Source organism: Pomacea canaliculata, linkage group LG12 (genome assembly GCF_003073045.1).
Source record: "Pomacea canaliculata isolate SZHN2017 linkage group LG12, ASM307304v1, whole genome shotgun sequence".
NCBI lineage: Eukaryota > Metazoa > Mollusca > Gastropoda > Architaenioglossa > Ampullariidae > Pomacea > Pomacea canaliculata.
This window is the reverse complement of record NC_037601.1, coordinates 2,003,761-2,022,961: the sequence shown is the minus strand read 5'-3', so window position 1 is coordinate 2,022,961 and position 19,201 is coordinate 2,003,761. Positions and strand designations below refer to the sequence as shown.

General features: G+C 38.3%; 1 protein-coding gene across 3 annotated transcripts in view; it reads left to right on the top strand.

Annotated features, from left to right (window-relative positions):
* Positions 1-19,201, top strand: part of LOC112576465 — a 44,549-nt gene that overhangs the window by 15,511 nt on the left and 9,837 nt on the right. For all 3 annotated transcript variants that reach the window (XM_025258901.1, XM_025258903.1, XM_025258902.1), the window contains exons 13-33: positions 208-342; positions 772-873; positions 1,467-1,511; positions 1,917-2,108; positions 2,486-2,617; positions 3,415-3,532; positions 3,875-4,037; positions 6,873-7,011; positions 7,218-7,279; positions 9,609-9,693; positions 10,106-10,277; positions 11,154-11,202; positions 12,860-12,917; positions 13,538-13,627; positions 14,155-14,217; positions 14,595-14,656; positions 15,570-15,699; positions 16,567-16,649; positions 16,954-17,070; positions 17,975-18,373; positions 18,591-18,763. In XM_025258901.1, the coding sequence (XP_025114686.1) occupies positions 208-342; positions 772-873; positions 1,467-1,511; positions 1,917-2,108; positions 2,486-2,617; positions 3,415-3,532; positions 3,875-4,037; positions 6,873-7,011; positions 7,218-7,279; positions 9,609-9,693; positions 10,106-10,277; positions 11,154-11,202; positions 12,860-12,917; positions 13,538-13,627; positions 14,155-14,217; positions 14,595-14,656; positions 15,570-15,699; positions 16,567-16,649; positions 16,954-17,070; positions 17,975-18,373; positions 18,591-18,763 (2,569 nt within the window). The remainder of the gene's footprint in view (positions 1-207; positions 343-771; positions 874-1,466; positions 1,512-1,916; positions 2,109-2,485; positions 2,618-3,414; positions 3,533-3,874; positions 4,038-6,872; positions 7,012-7,217; positions 7,280-9,608; positions 9,694-10,105; positions 10,278-11,153; positions 11,203-12,859; positions 12,918-13,537; positions 13,628-14,154; positions 14,218-14,594; positions 14,657-15,569; positions 15,700-16,566; positions 16,650-16,953; positions 17,071-17,974; positions 18,374-18,590; positions 18,764-19,201) is intronic.

The window sequence follows — 19,201 nt, the reverse complement described above, 5'->3', positions numbered from 1 at the left end:
ATTACTACCAGAGGGAATATTTGGTGAGAAATGCACTGAAGGTAAAGTGTCTAGGATTAAGTTCTGCATCAGAGTCTGTCTAAAAAGATAGGTCAACATTATGGAGAGGAGGAATCATATTGTGCTGTGGAAAGAAGTAGATATTGTGTTGGTATGAAAAAGTTTAGACATGCAGTATTAGTGTGTTATATTACTGTTACTTTGCAGCCCAAATGTCTTGTGTTAGTACCAACTTGGAAGAAGGCACAGGAAGTAGTGGACCTGGCCAATGAAATGCTTCAAGGCAAGACTACTCTCACCTGCTTGGCTATCTATGCTGGTCGGTGTGAAGAAAATCAAGTGGTGAGTCCAAAAATTTGCATTTGATGGGGTGCTATTAAAATTAATAATTTACTCAACACTAACAGCATTGTTTCTGAATAAAATCGGATAAAAAATGCTACTGACTTTAAAAGCCAGCCACTTGAATTTTGTAAACATTTATTATTTGCTATATTATTTTGTTTGGTATAAAGTGCAGCACAAAATTTCTGGTGGTTTTTATCATGTCTGAACACAGCCAAAATACCAATATGCATGCCTTCGATTTAAAGAATGAGCATATTGAGTACACTGTTTAACTACACTGAATGCTGGATATGAATAAGTTTGACATATATGCACACACATGCTGCATACGCAGAATATGCACTGACATTTGCATGATATTCTTTGGCTTTTTAAAAAGGAAAAAAAACAGTGTAATCTACATCTACCCCTATAATTTGCCAGATTCCACTCATTCGAGGTTGTGACCTACTAGTAGCCACACCCAACTGCCTTCTTCGGATGTTGGATCGGCGCTACACAAATCTCTCACAGCTGTGTCACCTGGTGGGTACCCAGAGCCTGCATGCTGCTACTCATGCTTTTTATCTTGCTCTGATGATTTGAGATTAGGATGTTATAAGGATTATATGATTCTTGCAGTTTCATTGTGGAGTTAGAGTCACTCAGATTATCAGTAGGTAGGTTCAGTTTGGAACTGGGAAGCAGATTGTTAGATTTGATGAAAGCTGATGACCTGTATATCAACACGGGCTCGGGCTAATGACTACAGTCATCCTGCAACCTTTGGTCACTGCCCAAGGTATATTGTGTTAAAGGTTATGGCTGCTTGTGTTATAAATTTATAGAACAGAATTTTAGCAGTTACATTTTTCAGCAATTATTACATCTAATATACAGCTTTGTAATTATCTCTAAGGTCTGTAGATGTCTCAAAAAAGTGAATATTTGTCCTCCAGAATACTTCTAGATAAAATCTTCCAGCAAGACTTTCCATAATAATAATAAATGCAAAATTTGTATGATGCATGCTCACTTTCTTAAGGAGCATGCTTGTAGTATTGGTAATGAGAACATCTGAAAGCATTTTATAATTTTGTTTTGAGTTTGGAATCTGCAAGACTTATATTTCATGGCAGGTTCTTGATGACGCAGAGGTATTGTGTGAACAATTTACTTCAGAGGTATGTTTCAGTGACAAGCCACAGTGTGTGCATGTAATGATGTGTATAAGAGAGTTTTTAAAGTTATCTAAATTCTAAAATGCATATTTCCTTTTTTTGTACATGCATTTTTTTTTCATGCAATTTTTTTTGTAATACCTTCAAAGCACTGATTCCTGTTATGGACCTTTTGATTTAGCAAACCTTTCCCAAAGTACTTTGTGGCAATGCATCCAGACATATATATTTGGTTTTTTTTATGAAATTATAGTACTTCCAGGTCTTATAAATAAGATATTGTTGCATTTGCCAGTAAAGACATAGCAAAATTGCAGTAGTACTTGTGGACATTTTTCAACTTGTCCACACTGGAGATGTTGGGTATAGCTACAATCATTGGACTTTGTCATTTGACTACTGTCATAGATAAATGAGGTGATGACCCGCTATGCCCATATGTTGGAGAAACACTGCGGCTTAGCAGTACCACGGCAAATTCTTGTATACAGCTGTCAGTGGACTCCAGGTGTTGCAGACTTCCAAGAGAAGTTTCAGAAAAATTCTATAAAAGTGTTTGCCTCACGCATGGAAGCTTCAGTTTATGGCAGAGTGAAACAGGTAATTTGTTTTAGTCATTTCTAAATTGAATACTTGTACTTACCAATAGCATATTAAATGTATAATTTCTGTTTGTCTAAAAGGTTTAAAAATTGAAAGAATCTTTCAAAAATCATCAGTCTTTAGTCTTTCTTTAAGTTTTGACAAAGGTGATTTTTCTGTTGATATTTTTTGAGAAACAAGTATGTATATCAGCTGTTATGCTGGCTACTACTAGCAAAACTAAATTTTTGTGACTAGTAGCTGTTGAGCAAGAGCACTTCATGAAAAAGCTCAATTGAATGAATTTGACTTAAGTAAGGAGGTGGCATGGCATATTTATAGCTGTAATAATAGCTCCTAAAATTTAATGATATAGCTTGTGTTGTGTGATTCAGGTGGTTCACATGTGCTTGAACCGTGCGGGCTTGAAGAGATTCACTGAGTTGATGGTCAGCTTGATGGCTAGTTCTTACCACCGCATTGTTGTGATCACAGAAGAAAGTGAGAATTTGGAAAAGATTGCAAAGGTACATTTGCATTGAACATGCCCAACTATGCAGTGAAGTTTAAGCCTAAGAAGTTACATACACTTAGTGGGGCACTCATTTTGTAGGGTTGAGTGACTGACCTATACTAATGTAGCAGAGCAAGTTTAAAGCCTGTGAGAATCAATAGAGAATGCTGTGGGTTTATGTCTTAGTGGATGAGCCTCTTTCTCTTTTGGCTTGCACAAACTTTGCTTATGCTTATAACTCTTTCAGAGCTTACTTTTAAACCTGAGAATCAGCTTGTCTTTTGAAATAGGGCTTGCATGTGTCTTTCTATATCTTCATTCTTATGTGAACTGTTGTAATCATATCACCTCTGCTTCTGTATTTAACTTCTGGATGCTATGCACCAAACGTCAATCTCACTACTTGGCATTCCTTTTCTGAACTCAGTAGATGTTGTCAGGACTTATTGCAGTTATCCATTCAGATTTTATTATTATTTAGATACATGTATGTGTGCTGTTTAGGTAGGCCAGGTTTTTGTTTTGCAGAAAGATTCACCATTATCCAAGGGTGAAAGAAGTATGTCACACCTTATGACTGCCTGTGTTTCTTAGTTTCATTTATGAATTAAGATTAGTGCTCAGTGTCAGAGTATGTTTAGTATTATCAGATTAGAGATGTATCGAAGGGTGTTTAGAGTTATCAGATTACAGATGTGATCAGAACAGAAGCAAGTTTTAGGTATGTAGAGCAGAAATATAAATGTGCTCTATTATTATTAGTAGTATGTTCATTGTGCGCATGGCTTGATGTAAATGCATGTCTTCCAGCTTTTGCAGAGAGTGAATGTAGACTTCATTATGATTACCCCTGAGCTGACATCCAAACCACACGACCTAGAGGAATATGTCGAACGCTGGCAGAATATGTCTGGCTCCTCTGTTCTGGGTAAGTTCCAGTGCACAAAGGGAGAGCTATTTTTAGCACTAGTTTATCTTGGAATAGGCACTTTCTTTCCCACATAGAAATATCACTGCTGTTATCTTAAATGCCCATGTATCAGTTGGACAAGCATAAGCAGTTAAGCTGACAACAGTGTCGATAATGAGATAAAGATTACAACAAAACTGTAAAATGAGAATTGAAGCTTCGTATCAATCACATCTTGTGCTCTGTTTACCTACATTCATTATTATGTGAAACTTTGAAGCTAACTTTTTACACAGTATCAGTATTTCACTGTCATAGGCAGATTTAATTTTGTACGTTTTTTTTGTTTTTTCCTTGCAGTGCTAACTGATGAGACAGTGAATGATCTTTCAGTTACCTGTGCGGATGTGGTTGTTCACTTCGATATTCCTAGATCAAAAACTTTGTTTGGAAACCGCCTTGTCATGATGCTAGACAATTTTTGTGACCCGGAAGTTGTCAACAACAGCATGGGCAGCAAATCCCGTAAGCTTTTAATGAATGTATCCCATTTGTGATGTTTGGGCTGTTTAGTTCTTGCCAGTTGTCTCACATTTTCATGGTCCTAGCCAAACAAACATTTTATTCAGTCCTCAAGATTTATGTGATCAGACATAAACAGGCTAATGTAGAAGTCATTTCTAGAAGTCATGACATTGTTTTTTGGCTGGCATAATGACTGATGATGTTCTGCTTTATGTCATGTTTTAATCATGTTTTTATGTTCATTTGCATGCTTTAATAGAATGTTAATTATATGACACAAACCTGCTGTGCTATTTTTTTATTATTTTTTTTTTTTTTAGCTAGGAAGGGGATAGGGAAAAGTAATTGGAAGGGAGAGGTTGAAAGACACCAATTACCGCGGCTGTCAGGGTCAACAGCCTGTGGATGGCCGGCCGGTCTTTGTTTTAATTAAGTTGTGTTGATAGGTTGTTTTCTTGAAAGAACAAAGGAAAGAGTGTGGTAGTGTGTTGGATGTTTGTGGTATGACTGTTTTTTTTTCCTTGACGAGAGAGGGGAGAAGGAACAGTCTCCTCTAAGTTGTCAGTTGGTCCGGAGCGGACGGTTTTTTTTATTGTAAACAAGTCTTGAACGGACTTGGTGGTGTAGTCATGACTGGACTGTACAAATCTTGTTGAGAGATCTTGTCGCCAGGAAGAGCGTGATATATTTGTGTAAATGAATATGTTTGAAAGTCTAAAGAGAAAGAGAAAAATTCAGTTAGAAGAAGAAGAGAGGAAAAAAAATTTTGATTGGAACGTCAGTGTTGTTTTAAAAATTTTGGAAATTTAAGTTGGAGGAAAAAGAGAGAAAGGAAACTTAGATCCTAGAAGAGCTGAAGAGAATGCTTTTCAGAAAAAATGTTAGAATTAGAGGAGACAAACTAGAGACTGAAGCTATTGAAAGAGTTTGGTCTGAAGGGGTTTGAATTAGCGGGGAAGAGATCGTTGCCAAGAAGAGAGAAAAGAGGAAGAGAGAAAGAGAAAAATTCAGTTAGAAGAAGAACCCATGTATCAGTACTTACAGTGTGAAGCTTCCTGTGTTTGATGAAGCTGTGGAAGATTTAGATACTTTCTTAGGACGCTTTGAGTGTGTAGCTCAGCTACAGAACTGGGATGTAACTAGCTCGGGGGTGATGCTTGGGAGTCAATTGAGAGGCCGAGCAGCGGTGTACCTGTCACTCACAGACACTGAGAGACGAGATTACGAGGCTGTGAAAGTAGCACTGAGAGAAGCATTTCAGCTGACTCCAGAGTCCTACAGGTGTCAGTTTAGAAATGAACGAAGACTCGACAGAGAAACATTTCCTCAATTTGCCACCAGACTGACCCGCTATGTAGAAAGATGGCTGAGCTTGTCTGGAAAAGAGACAAAGTATGAAGACTTGCTCGATCTAGTTTTGCAAGAGCAGATGTTACAGGTTATAGGAGGAGAAATGGCAATCTATCTCCGCCAATGTTCTCCAAAGACAGTGAAGGAATTAGCGATGTTGGCGGAGCGCTATGCTGATGCACGTAGGGCTGCCAAACGTTCACCAGGAGTGCCAGGTCGGAACAGACTATGGTCAAAAGGATAGGAATGAGTCAACAGAGCAAGCTGGTTCTCAGGCAATAACATGTTTCAATTGTGGGAAACCAGGACACATAAAGAGACTGTAAGAATCGAAAGCAAAGCTTTGTTCCTGGAAATAGTTCGAAGGTGACTGTTGTTAGGTGCGATGACCAGCCAGCACAATCAGAGACAGGGTCCTACAATCCTTATTGTCTGGCTACTGTCGGGGAGAAGACAGTGAAAGCTTTACGTGACACAGGAGCTGATGTGTTGGTAGTGGATGCAGGTTTGGTAGCTCCAACTGATTTGCTACCGACACACCGCCGTATAACAATGGCTTGCAAGAATGAGGTTCGCTCATGTCCAACTGCCTTAGTGCGATTACAAAGTCCGTTTTATTGTGGCGAAGCAATAGCTGTTGTACTCGCCAACCTGGTGGTGCCTGTCATCATAGGCAACCACATCGAGCAGAAAGATGGAACCAAAGTGCCAGTGTTGGTTCATCCTCCATTACCACCAGTGTCGCCACCGCCTGTTGCAGTTGTGACTCGCGCACAAGCAGGGAGAGATGCACAAGGTTCATGTGTTCCAAAACCTCTCAAAATGACTGGCTCTTTGTTGAGAGAAGCTGATAGTTCTGAGACAGTCAAAGACTCCAGCGAGTCGTGCAGTCAGAGAAATCAGAGAAGAGAAGGGAGGTGGGCCTTGTTACTGCAACTGTTCACATTTGTTGTACCAGTTATTACTGGAAAGGAAAATGTGGGCTGATAACCTGAGCAGGTTTGCTCCATAGAGGTTCAACCAAGCCGTAGGTTGGTTATGGTGGGGGGCTATTTGTCACAAACCTGCTGTGATATATTTTTCGCAGGCCGCCAGGTCTTTGTTTTAATTAAGTTGGTGTTGATAGGTTTTTGTTCGAACAAAGGAAAGAGTGTGGTTGTGTGTTGGATGTTTATGGTGTGACTGTTTTTTCCTTGATGGGAGCGGGGAGAAGGGACAGTCTCCTCTGTGTTGTTAGTGCAGGGGACATTACATTTTATTGTTTGTTTAATTATAATTGTTACCTTTCAAGTAAAATATAACACAACATCATGTTTTGCTTAAAATTCAATTATTTTATTGTTAAAATTAAATTTTAATCTTCTTGGCATAACATTTTTGTTCTTGTTTTTTAATTAAGTTTTAATTTTAATTGATAATTATAGTCCATGTTTGATTCAGATGTGTATGCATAATATCTTTATTATTTACTTGTTATGCTTTAGAAGAAGCAAGCAGTCTCTCATATACTAGTAAAGGAGAGTTGCCAGATGGAACGTGTGCACAGTCTGTATGATTTCTTGACTCGAAATGCTTCCTGCATACCCCCTGATATGGAGGCCTTTATCAAAGGGATGCTTGAGGTGAGGCAGGCAGTTCTTTGGCATACCCAGAATATAAGAAAAAGAAACGTTTAGATTGTGCTTGTTTTCTCAGTTCTTATTTGTGTTTTGATAACCTAACTTTGGGGGCAAAGATCCTGCTACTTTTGGACCAGATGATTCCTTGAGTAGAGGCTGTATCATGCTGAATATATGCAATGATGTAAACTTATTGTTTTTCACATCAGGGTTTAAATACTGATGATAAAAAACCACTTTGCAAGAGTGTGAAGGCTTATGGATTTTGCAGGTAAGTGGTCAGTGATGGGTAACTGAGTTTATTCTTTTCTTGCCTAGAGTCTGTATCCAATGAATAGCCTGTTTTAGTTTTAGTCGATCCCTTCACAAGTATTCCTTGTGGTGGTTCGTTTCTTCTTCGTACTGTACTAGATGACATGACTGTGGAGATCACCCTATAGTTACCTGAAATCCAGCTGTACACACCTGTTCCAGTCAAGCCACAGAACAGTAGGACAAAAATTAAGTTCAGCACCCATCCCATCCCCACCTGTCACACTAGCAGCACTCAACTCCGGTTTTTCCGCCTGGCTCCACACAGTTAAGACTTGTGTCAGCTACCTCGTTTCTGTGGTCGTTTGGATATACCAGGGCGGCAAAGGTTACATGCTAACATCTCCGCATTATCGACTGCCTGTCATACCTGCCCTGATCTTCTCTTCCTCATGAATTTTGATTCTCCTAGACCACTGGGGACAAGGTTGTGAACAGGTGTTCAAAGGTGAACTGCAGCGGGAAAGTATACGTAAATGCTCTTATCTTTACAGCGGTGTAAGTTAAGGCTAGATATCTACTTTGTCTCCCCTCAGGACACTGAGTGACAGTGCGGTTACATGACAGCAATAGCTTATTCTCTTAGTAAGAGACAGGCCGGATAGAGTGGCTATGCAAGTATGTGTCTCCTGTGCCCTCTCTATCAGCATCCAATCAGGCCAAGTGGTGTCTATGCACTTTTGTTTTAGTTTCTAAAAATGTATATGGAAAGGGGTGTGTATTGAAGTGGTCACATTATGTTGCTCCACAGTGCTGTTTCGTTCTGGGCATGGTATTCTGTCCATGGGGCTTCGTGAATCACGCAGGCAGCAGGTGTGGGGGTTGCTGAATTCGAGTAACCTCTGATAATACTTCAAGGTGTGGATATGCAGTTTGCCAAACCCAAGCTGCATATATGTAAAAGCCTATTTCTGTGTCCGCTCCAGTTAATTCTTCTAGTCGATGGATGCATTTTAAGTTAGTGGGTGTTGGCAATTATGTCCCTGCCCTTAACTCTTTTGTGCTCTAACTGACATCTCAGGTTCACTGAAGTTGATATTAGTTTAGTTAATTTATTCCTTGTTACTCCTCGAGGAACATAGGGCTGCAAGGTTGATATAAGATAGTTGTATTGTTTTTTTTTTTTCCATGATAGAGAATGTTGCATGTAATATACCCACCAGCATGTTGACTGTATATATGTGTGTGTGTGGGGTCAGTAAATTGCAAAAGTGAATATGGTCATGATATAAAAAGAGGAAGCTCTTTGGTCTATATTTATGAGTGTGGCAGGTCTTGAAGTGTCTTAAGCAGTAGTGGGTAGTTCACTGAGTTATCCATCGGTTTCTTGCCACCTTGCTGCTAGTGAACAGCAGAGTTGTCAGCATCACACGGCCTGTAATTGAGAAGCTGGCCTGAAGACTTTCACCTTTGTTCAGCAAAGCATGCTTATGCGAACTCGGATCGTGCGTATACTTTAGCAGTGAAGTTTGGAATAGATGCATGCTCATTGTTTCCCCCCTATGACCATAGGTTGAGCGTTTGAGTGTGGACCGATGCCTTCTGGCTTTACTGACAGATATGTTGGGAAAGTCCTTTTGGTTTTTTTTTTTTTTAACTGCTTATTGAAGCTATGGTCAATTATTATGGTAAAGCGGTCGCTGTCCTTGTCAGATAACTAAACAACATGAGCATACTAATGAGTGTACAAAACAGAGACAAGTTACCAGCATCTGTGTTAAGTATACCCCTACTTGTGAATCATCACTAATAAGTGGCAATGAGATTTGCTCTTACAATCTGTTTGCTTTGCGTTGTGCTCACTAGCGTGACAAGCGGGGATGTAAGGGGGCTGAACTGAATTCTGGTCTTAATGATCTGTAGTCTAACTGAAACAGGTTTGTACAGCTGGATTTGAGGTAGCTAGAGGGTGATCTCCACATAGTCATGTCATCTGGTAAGTACTCGAAGAAAGAAATTTTACCACCATAAATGGTATTTAAGTTAGATCTCTTAGAACTGCCATGCCCTACTTTTGCAGAACTATGATAATTTGATTGACTTTTACTTGAGAAAGATGCAATGCACAGTCAAATGAATGATGAAGCTATCTGTTTAATTTGAACCCATGCTTTTGAAATTGTAATGTTTGAGCCAGTTGGGTTGAAGTATGAGCAATTTTTAGGGGTGAATTTTGTATATTTTTGTAAAATACAGCAAATATCGCAATGATACAGGAGGAAACACTTTACTACGATAGATTTCCTGTAATGTCATTTATGCTTTATCTTTTATTTGTCACTTAAAAGTAAAGGGAAGTGTCTTGATCGCCATTTGGTGATGACAGCAGACAAGGGAGATGATTCATGGCTTCCAGATGCAGGAGAAGTGAAGGTTGATATTCTTTTTGCATCAGTGTGTGTATGTGTGTATGTGAGAGAGATGTAACTGTATGAGATGATTTGCAAAATAAATAGGTTTTTTTTTTTAATTGGTGGTATATGTAGTCATACATTTTATAGTTTTTGCTTAGACACACATTTATTCCAGAGATAAGAAAAAAGGAAATGCAATAAAAAAGTGTGATTCTAAGTTTTATTTGTTGATTAAATAGGTAATATAGTGTAAATATATCTTAAATTAAACTTTTAATCTTAAGATTTTTAAAAAGCATTGCATTCACATTTGAGATTCAGATAAAAAAAAATTAACTTTTCATACTTTGTGTGAACATTTATTGTGAATTTGTGAAATATATGTGTGGATGTAAATGGATGTATATTACTGAAGGTTTTTTATTCCTCAGATGAAAGTTTGTCATGTAATTGATACTAGCCACTATTTTGTTCGCCTGCTGGAACATTGTAAAGAGGACAGAACTGTGCAGAACTACCGCACAAACTGTGTGCAGCTTATTATGGATCTGGCACTGTTTTTTTTAGAGCCTCAGAATGTGTCACCATACTCACTGACACAAGGTTAGTGGTGCTATCCTAAATTAACTCGCATAGTACAGATAACTGCAGTTTTCATTGAGGTTAAAAAATAGTTATGTTACTTTACAAGAGAGAGAAAAGAGAAAGCATACATCTAAATGTGGCTGTACAGGTGTGTAATGCAACCATGGATATCTTTTTAATATCTTTTTGCATTAATCTGCTCTGTAAGCTATTTGCTAAGCAGATATTTCTTTGTCATCATGTACCAGACCATGACAGCTAGTTAGGGTGATCTCATTAGACCATGTCATCTGGTATTTACTTGAAGAAAGGAAATTTGCTGCCAAAATGTTGTTTCAGTGCCTTGTCACAAAGAGAACGGTAGCAAAAAGACAATTTTGTAACCAGTCTTTTTCTCAAATGAATTGATTTATACACTTTTGTCTGTTTTGTAAATTTATGAGTTATCCTTTTGCTGTCAAAAAAATTATTATGGACACTGTTGTGTTATTGTAGGATGACTAATCCAGCATGTTTAGAATTAATTTCATCAGTCAGGTTTTGTTAGACTTAACTGACTGACAAAGACCAGCATCCTAATATTGAAACAAACTTTTAGCATGCATCTTCTGTTTGATTTTGTGCAGCATTCATGACTGTAATAGCAGTCATCATCAGAATTAGTTCAAAAGTAGATGAAGCCTACCATAATTCAAATTTCAACATTAAGTCATTAAGTTCTTGTCACCTGGTGCTTGCTAAAATCACTTGTAATGTGTGATGTCCTAGATTGAAGTTAGGATGCTAAGCAATTTACTATAATTGCCATTATGTCATTCTTGAAATTGCAGCAAGGAATTATTTACTGTCAGAAAAATTAATCTGTTATTGTTGCCCATCTTTTTCTCTTTTTAGATGCTGGTCAGCTGGCTGTGGTTAGAGATGTGGATGGAGCATATCACAGGTACAGACCACATTTTTTGTTGTTTGTCCATTTACTCCTTCTCTAATAATAATTGGAACTACTTTCTTAATAATAAAAACTGGAACTACTTTTTTTATAATAATAATATACAAGTATATATTTTCAGTTTTACCCAGCACCTAAGCCAGACTCAGAGGACTTTACATTTATACACATCAAGGAAGGCTATGAACACACCTTTTTTAGGGAGGCATCAAATATACATCATTGTGCAGAAACATGCATACAAACAAAACACTCATGTACACACACACACGTTTGAATGAGTCGTGGATGCAACTCTCCCAAGAGCAACACACACACAACGTCCACATGCGTTCTTTCAACGCACAAAATGGCAACCAGTCCATGGGCTTCTTGTCTTTTACTGAAGCCCCCGCTGTCTACTATTCTTTTTTTTCTCTTCATATCAGTTAGCTGTTTCGTTAAGCTGGTTGTGGTCAGGTCACAATAACACAAATACTCTCACAAGTCTCAGTGCCACGAATCTTCCCCCATCCAATCACTGGTAGGCAGGTACGTTGTCACACTAGCAATTACACTAACACGCCACTGCACATATTCCCGTGGAAACACCAATGGTGGTAGACACTTCCAAACTCTTTGGCCTGAACATTAGTGGAAACGTCAAAAGAATGTTTGACTCCTCGTATGACCAACAAGGGAAGAAACTCCAGTGCTTCCCAGATCGGTTCAAGCTATCCAGCCCTCTCTCGGTTGAGAGTCACCCCTGGGTAGGTTCCGGTGTAGGTAAAAGGCTCTCAGGCCCTCCTGTAGTTAGTGATCCGTCTCAGCTTGTCCTTATGTTCCGCCACATTAGTCCCTGTAACTTGATTGCTAATGAGACTCTACCATTCACTGCTACTATTAGTCTCCCTCGCGTTAAACACATCCTGTGATTTCTTTTTGAACGTTGAGATTTTTCCCATGAAACAATTTAACAATACTTTTGCTGTGAAATCAGAATTTAGAATTCAGGACAATATAAAAACATATTTGTTTACCTTGACTCGGCAAGGAACTAAATGCAAGATTCCCCTCTCTGTATTCCCACCTGCACAGGTAAGACCAACCGACTCAGTGGCTGTATTGGGAAACCCACAAACTGTTCACTAAGCGACAAATCTGGAGGTGAACTCTCGTTACTAGCGTCATCAGTTATACTCCTGCACAGGGTTTACAAATTAGACCCTTTTTTTCATTCTCGTGCGTACACAGACTCGCACACTATCATGAACTACGCTTACAAGTGAAATAAAGCATTTCTCTGACAGCGTGCACATACTACATACAGAGGGGGGAGGGATGAAACTAGAGTACCCAGAGAAAACTAGGTTGACAAAAAATTTTAAAGGAGGTGAGGGTGCTATGTACACACCAGATCCACATCTTCAACGCAAATGTAGTCCGTCCTTCTGTATCAGTAAGGATTTGAGACATGGCATGTTGATAACACAAATGATCAACCACAAAGCACAAATCTAAAAATCCAATGTAGATGCAACATATATGCAAAGAGAAGTCAAACCTCTTGCTAGTTAGGCGAAGGAACATCACTCTGTAGAATGAGGTTGTTCATATAGAACAATTTAGCTGAGAGTTCTGAAGAATGCATCTTGTCATTGGGCTGTTTCAGAGCACGGGTGTTAAAACAAGAAGAGGTGAAAGTGTCCATGAAGCTCAGAAAAGTGCAGGTAAAGTTATTAGACATCATGACTTCAGTCTGCACATGCTTCTTACCTTACTCTCACATTTCTTGCTTTACTAGAATCAATAACTTGAAAGATTTTGGGAACTGTGATTCATGCAATTCAACTAAAGCCCGTTTCATAGTCATTGTTTCCTTATATTAATGTAAATGATGGTTGCATATTTTAACAATGCATAGAACGTGAAGAATGACAAGAAAATGCTAGAAATGCTTACAAAAAACCACCCACACAGCCACACATGCATGCACATCCATGCATGTAGATAGTTCTTCTTCCTTTTTAGTCGAGTTTTAGTTTGAGAATAGACCTATGTGGTTCCAGCCTGTTTTTATTTATTTTCTTCCTTGCTCTTCGTGCCCACAATAAAATCATTCTACTTTTCTCTGGAGAATTTCTTTGTTCCTTCGCTGCTTGCCGGATGGCTGAGTGGGAGAAAGGGCAGATAACCAATGTATCAAAATGAATTTTAAAAGATTTTGCTTTAATTTGGTAGTAAGTTAAGTAAGAATTAAGTTACCATAGTACTAAGCACTAGTGCTAAAAAAGATCCTATCAGGTATTTCATGATATTAGTGTATGTTAGAAACAACTTGTAATGACAGGTGAAGTACATTGATGAGGGGATAACAGAAACCGTCAGTGTAGACCAGCTGTTAAAGCTCCCACATCAGTTTCAGTCTGTGCCACCACAGGTATGTCAGAGTAATGTGTTTATTCCTTGTTACTCCTCAAGGAACATAGGGCTGCAATGTCGTAATAATAAAGACGATCATTTTCTTTAATTCTAATATTCTTATTGATGTGCTAGTGGCTGTTGAATAACTGCTTTGACAGATTAACGTAATTGGAAAAAACCAATTAAAAGTTTGGATTTGCATTATTTGTGTTAAAGATACTGAACATTCTTTTAAGGATTTAAAAAGTGAGCAAATATTTTATAAAATTAAAAGTTTTGCAAAAAAAGGTTTTGTTTTACTGCAAGAACCAGATTAATATTTATGTTTACTCCCTTTGACATTTTAATGTTGCCAACAACTAGCAGTCGTACCCATTGGCATGCCAACCTATGTAGCCGTTCTGTAATCTGTAGTGAGCAAAGTCATTTCAGGATTGCTTCTTTGTAGTTTTTTCCAGTAGTAAAACCAGATGCCCATGTTGATGAATTGCTTAGATATCTACAAAGATGTTGCACAGACTTAACTTGGGACTTGTATCGCAGGCAGTGGAGGTGTTCATATGCCGGGTGAAACCCACAGATGGTGACACAGAGTGGTCGGAAAGGGTAAACATTTAAAGGCTTTTACATGCATACATGTGTAAAACGTTATCTTTCCTTGATAATGATTGATTTCATGTTAATATGTCTATTTTCATCTTCATTCTGCATTTGCACTAGGAGGGAATTTAGTTTGGAAGTGTGAAGCTGAAGGTTTGGGAAGTTAAATCTCATTCCAAATCGATTCTGTGGGGTTTTTTTGGGTGTGTGTGCATAAAAAGTGATGTCCAAGGTGCCAGATAAGTGCATGATCATTTCACAATCTGTTGTTCAGATTATACATGCTTTTAGAATGTGTTTTGTTTGCTGTGTAAAGTTGCTGCTTGGCCTGTCAGACAAGTATTACATAAATGTCATAATGTTGGTCATATTTTCTTTTGCAGTCAATAAAATTCATGGAAGAAATTTTGTCAGGAGAAATATTAGTTGGCAGGATTGTACTAAAGTAAGTTGAATACTTTCGCTGTTTTGTTTTGATAGAGTGATGTCCCCTCACCTAATAGGCTGAATGTGCAGCTCTGTGTGTTTTGGCTTCATTTTCTTCTGGATTTTATCATCAACTTGTAGCTTTACATCATCGTCCATCTGCATTCCTCTGTGTGGATTGTCTGTGGCTTTCTGCCTTTTTCCTTTTTGAGTTGACAGATGAGATCAAAGTTTTCATTGACTATTGGTCTCTATTAGTTGCGGCCTTGTGCTCCACTGGAAGTGAATAGGATCAAGAAGAAGAATGGTCTCCATATCCTGTCACTTCCTCCACAGTCGGTGATTTCTAGCATTCACTTCAGCAATTGTTGTGCATCCAGATAGCACTTTGTAAACACTTGTTTCCTGCTTCAGCATCTTTGCTTGGATGCCTTGATTAAATGATTGAGCAAAAATGATCATATTTAAATCTACAGTGTGTTATTGGTAACCTCCCTTTTGGTAACTGGTTGGAGATGACTTTCTTGTATATCTTTTACTTCACCCTGATCTTCACCTGGCTTGATGTCCATAAGAAGAACTAGTTATTGCCACATTATGTACTGTCGTATCACATCACTGCCCCATCTTCGTGGTTTGTTCCTCATTGAACTGTGACTTGATCTTCCTGTGCAACACACTGATCTCATCTTCTTGATGCACTCTTATTATTCTAAGAGTGCACTCTTTTTATTCTAAAATCCTTTGAGTCCAGCTAATGCTGGAGAAATGCACTGTGTAAGTGTGCCTATTATTATCATCATCATCATCATCATCATTTTCTTTTGCATTCTGGTAAATGTGTGTGAAGAAAAGGGTCACTCTTACTGTACTTTTAGTGACAGAAGCTGATGTTAAACTTAAAAGCTTAAGGAAATCTATGATCATAATAGGATGAAGAACACCTTGTGGCTGGATCCAGTTGGGAAAGAAACAAGATTGAAAACCCTTAAAACCCACATAATCACCATGTTTGCTCGCAATGAGCTTATCAATCATCACTTAGCAGATGACAACCCTGAGGTGAGCAGTCTGTGTATCATTTTGTTAACCTTAATCAACTTTTGTCACTGTAAATGTTTGCTGTGATTAGCATTCATTTGCATAGATGCTCTAATTATTTTGCACTTTAGATGTTTGGCTTGATTAATATTCATGTCAGAATAAATGTTGGATTTCCCTGATGAAACAGGGCGGTCAGGTGGCGCAACAGTTAGCGCCTGTCACCAATACAGTGAGGATTGGCTGTCCTGGCTTCAACTCTCTCTCTTCTTATACACGCTGTTCTTTCTCTCCATGTGGCATCTGTTTACAGGGCTGGAGTGAATTGGTGAATTTTCAATGGAATTCCAACAATACAACTATTGGTTTTTATTTCAAACTTTTAAAGACAGTTGTATTCACATTAACATTGCTTCCTTATTTTTTGAGCAAAATTTGCTTAGTTTAAAATAATCATTATCAACGATATAGGCAAAAAAACAAAATTATGATTAGATCATTGATATGCAAAAAGCAGTCTTTCCTAACTGATTCAATCTTGATATCATTTGCTGATCAAAAATAAATAAGATGTATCCCATGGACTTACCAAAAATATTTTCTTCACATTCTCTTTTCTTGATATTCATCAATTTCTTATCAGTTTTTTTTTTTCATCTTCATCTTCTTCTTCAGTTCTCCTTTTGTGTGAGTTAACGGAGGATATGCAATTAAAAAAATGTAAATCAGAAAGTTTGTGGCATTTGATCATAGTTTGATGCTGACTAAAATACAAGTAGGTGTAAGAATGTTTATGCTGCATAGAGAACGTGCTAAAACAAATGCAGCTGCTTGTGAGTCTAGAATGTTGGGAGCGAGTTACATATACATTGTGGGGTTTGTTTTCAGCACATTAAGAATCTGTACAAGCTGTGTGAAGGAAAGATCCAAGTACCCAAGAAACTGATTCAAAAATACTTCTCGCTACCTGCGTAAGTTTGGTTTTTTTCATCCTCCTAAAGAATCCATCATATAAGGTAAAGCAGATACCTGGATCAGAAATACATAATAATGTGACTTCCAAACTGTTAAGTGTCAAGGTTTGAGAGAATTGTTTAAATTTAAGAAAAAAAAAAGGTTATTGCATGAGTAATGCATGAGTGACATATGCCATGCCCCATACAAGACTTCAGCAATCTCCACTGTGTGTTATGTTTTCTGCATACTAAGCATCACTAAATTTACGTATCTTTCACGGTACTTTTGTTGTTTTTTTATTATCTAAATTTCCTACAGGGAGCAGTTTATTGACACAGAATGCCTGAAAGTTGGTGACGACTTTTATGAGGTCTGCATTTCAGTTGTTGACACTCCTGACCATTTTTTTGTGCAGAAATGGGGCAATCTTGAAGAGTAAGTAAAATGTCATGTTTGTGTAGCCTGTTTTCCACAGGACAAAATGTCTTTGTATATTTTGCACTATGATCTTGTGTTTTCTGCCGCTAACCTGATAACCTTTACTTTTTTATATATATACATTATTATTTGAAAGCAAAGCCTGACTGTCATTGAAATAAAACACAAAAGTCCAAGTGCTAAAAGCTTTGAGACATGTCCAAAATTGGGGAAAATGTAAATATGCTAACAATTGTTAAGATATTGCCTTTGTTTAACAGTTATAATAAAAAAATTGAACAAATGATTTTCATTAAGGTAGGTAAAAAGAAATGATAAAAGTGCATTCACATTATTGGCAGTACAGATAAATATAGTATCAAAAACTAAATGGCAGTCTAGAACATAGGACTAGTGCAATGTAGGGGAACTGGCAACCTGCACAGTACACCACCACTGTGGACTTGGCAGGCCTTCTGGACTTCAGAGTATGGAATGACTGGAAGATGGCACAAACAGTAGTAACCAGCACCTGCAGCTGCACGGAACAGAGACCCTCCCCTCCCCACATCTACCCCTTACTCCTTTTATCCTTCTCCCCTCATACCCAGATCCCCCTTTCCCCCACAGTTTGAAATTTCTGTTAGGTGGATGCCCTTCTCCCTCTGTATTCTGTTAATGTAGTTGTTGCTGGTGTTAACCATGACTGAATTGTTGTCAGGGCTGGTCAGGGAGGTGTGGTGGTCATGATAAATCTCTCATGCTTATATCTGAAGAGCTGCCCCAGTAAGATGCATATATGCAGTTTGTTGTAACTGCATGTTACTGCCATCGCAATATATGGGTGACATGGACATTTTATTTCTTTCTTACAATGAGCTGAAACTGTTGTGTTAACAAAATAAATCTTTTTTCTTCCCAGGCTGGAGAAGATGGTTCTTAAGTTGACTGAGCATGTGGAGAAGGCTACACAGCCCAGATTGTTGAATACAGACACATCTTCAGAAGCAATTCCTACACCAGAACTGGAGACCATCAACTTTGTGGCAAAACCAGATGTTTTAAAGGATGCACCCCTGCCTACGTCAGATTTGGGGACTGTTGTCACAGCAACATGTGCAGAGAATGGGTCACATGTCCCATCAGCTCACACAGAGACTGTTACCCCTTCAGCGACTTTAGGGGACACAGGGAGCAGCCAGCAAACGACCTCAGAATCTTCAGGGGCCACATCTTCACAGATTACTACACATGACCAGAAGAAGAAAGAGGACTTTGAACCAGGAAGTGTTTGTGCAGCCTGTTTTCCACAGGACAGAAGGTCTTTGTACCATGTTGATCAAGCTTAGAAATTGATAAAACAGCCATTTCCTAGGCATCACAAGTTTAACAGAAAAAGTGCCCTTAACTTCAGTGTTTTAGCAATTAGACAGTAATGTGTGGGCAATGAGGAATGAGTAGTAATGTGACTAGAAGTTCATATCCATCAGAAAATGTACAAAATGTGCAACATCATCACCTTTTCATGTTTCATTTAGATGGTACAGGGGTCGACTTCAGCAAAGACTGGAGGGGGGTTGGCAGGTTTTCTTCATCGATTATGGAGACCGACAGTTTGTGCCTGATGGCGACATCTGTCGACTACCTAACATCTTTTGTGAAATGCCAGCGCAGGCCATCGAATGTTCGCTGGCGTATGTCAGATCAAGAGGTATGTTCTGGAGGTGTTACTTTAAGACAAGCCAGAATTTTGTTTATAGAAATAATACTTGCAAATCGACTTATAAGTATTATAATAGTAGTAAGTGGGAGCTTATAAAGCGCAATATCTCAGCCAAAGGCGGACTCAATGCACTGAACAAGATCACAAAATAATAACAAACACATAGAACAGGTTAACAAAACAATTAACAAAGATGTAGAGCAAATTAACAAAAAAGTAGCAAAGATGTAGAACAAAATCACAAAATACTAACAAAGATGTTGAATGAAGAACAACGCGAGGACTTATTGCATTTCCGGCAGTAAAGGGAGATGTATATTTAACGGTGTATTTATTTAACTGTATATTTAACGGTAATGACTCCAGAGAATAAGGTTAGTGACATCAGGAGAATACTGGGAAGATATTGAGTAATCTTGAGAATAT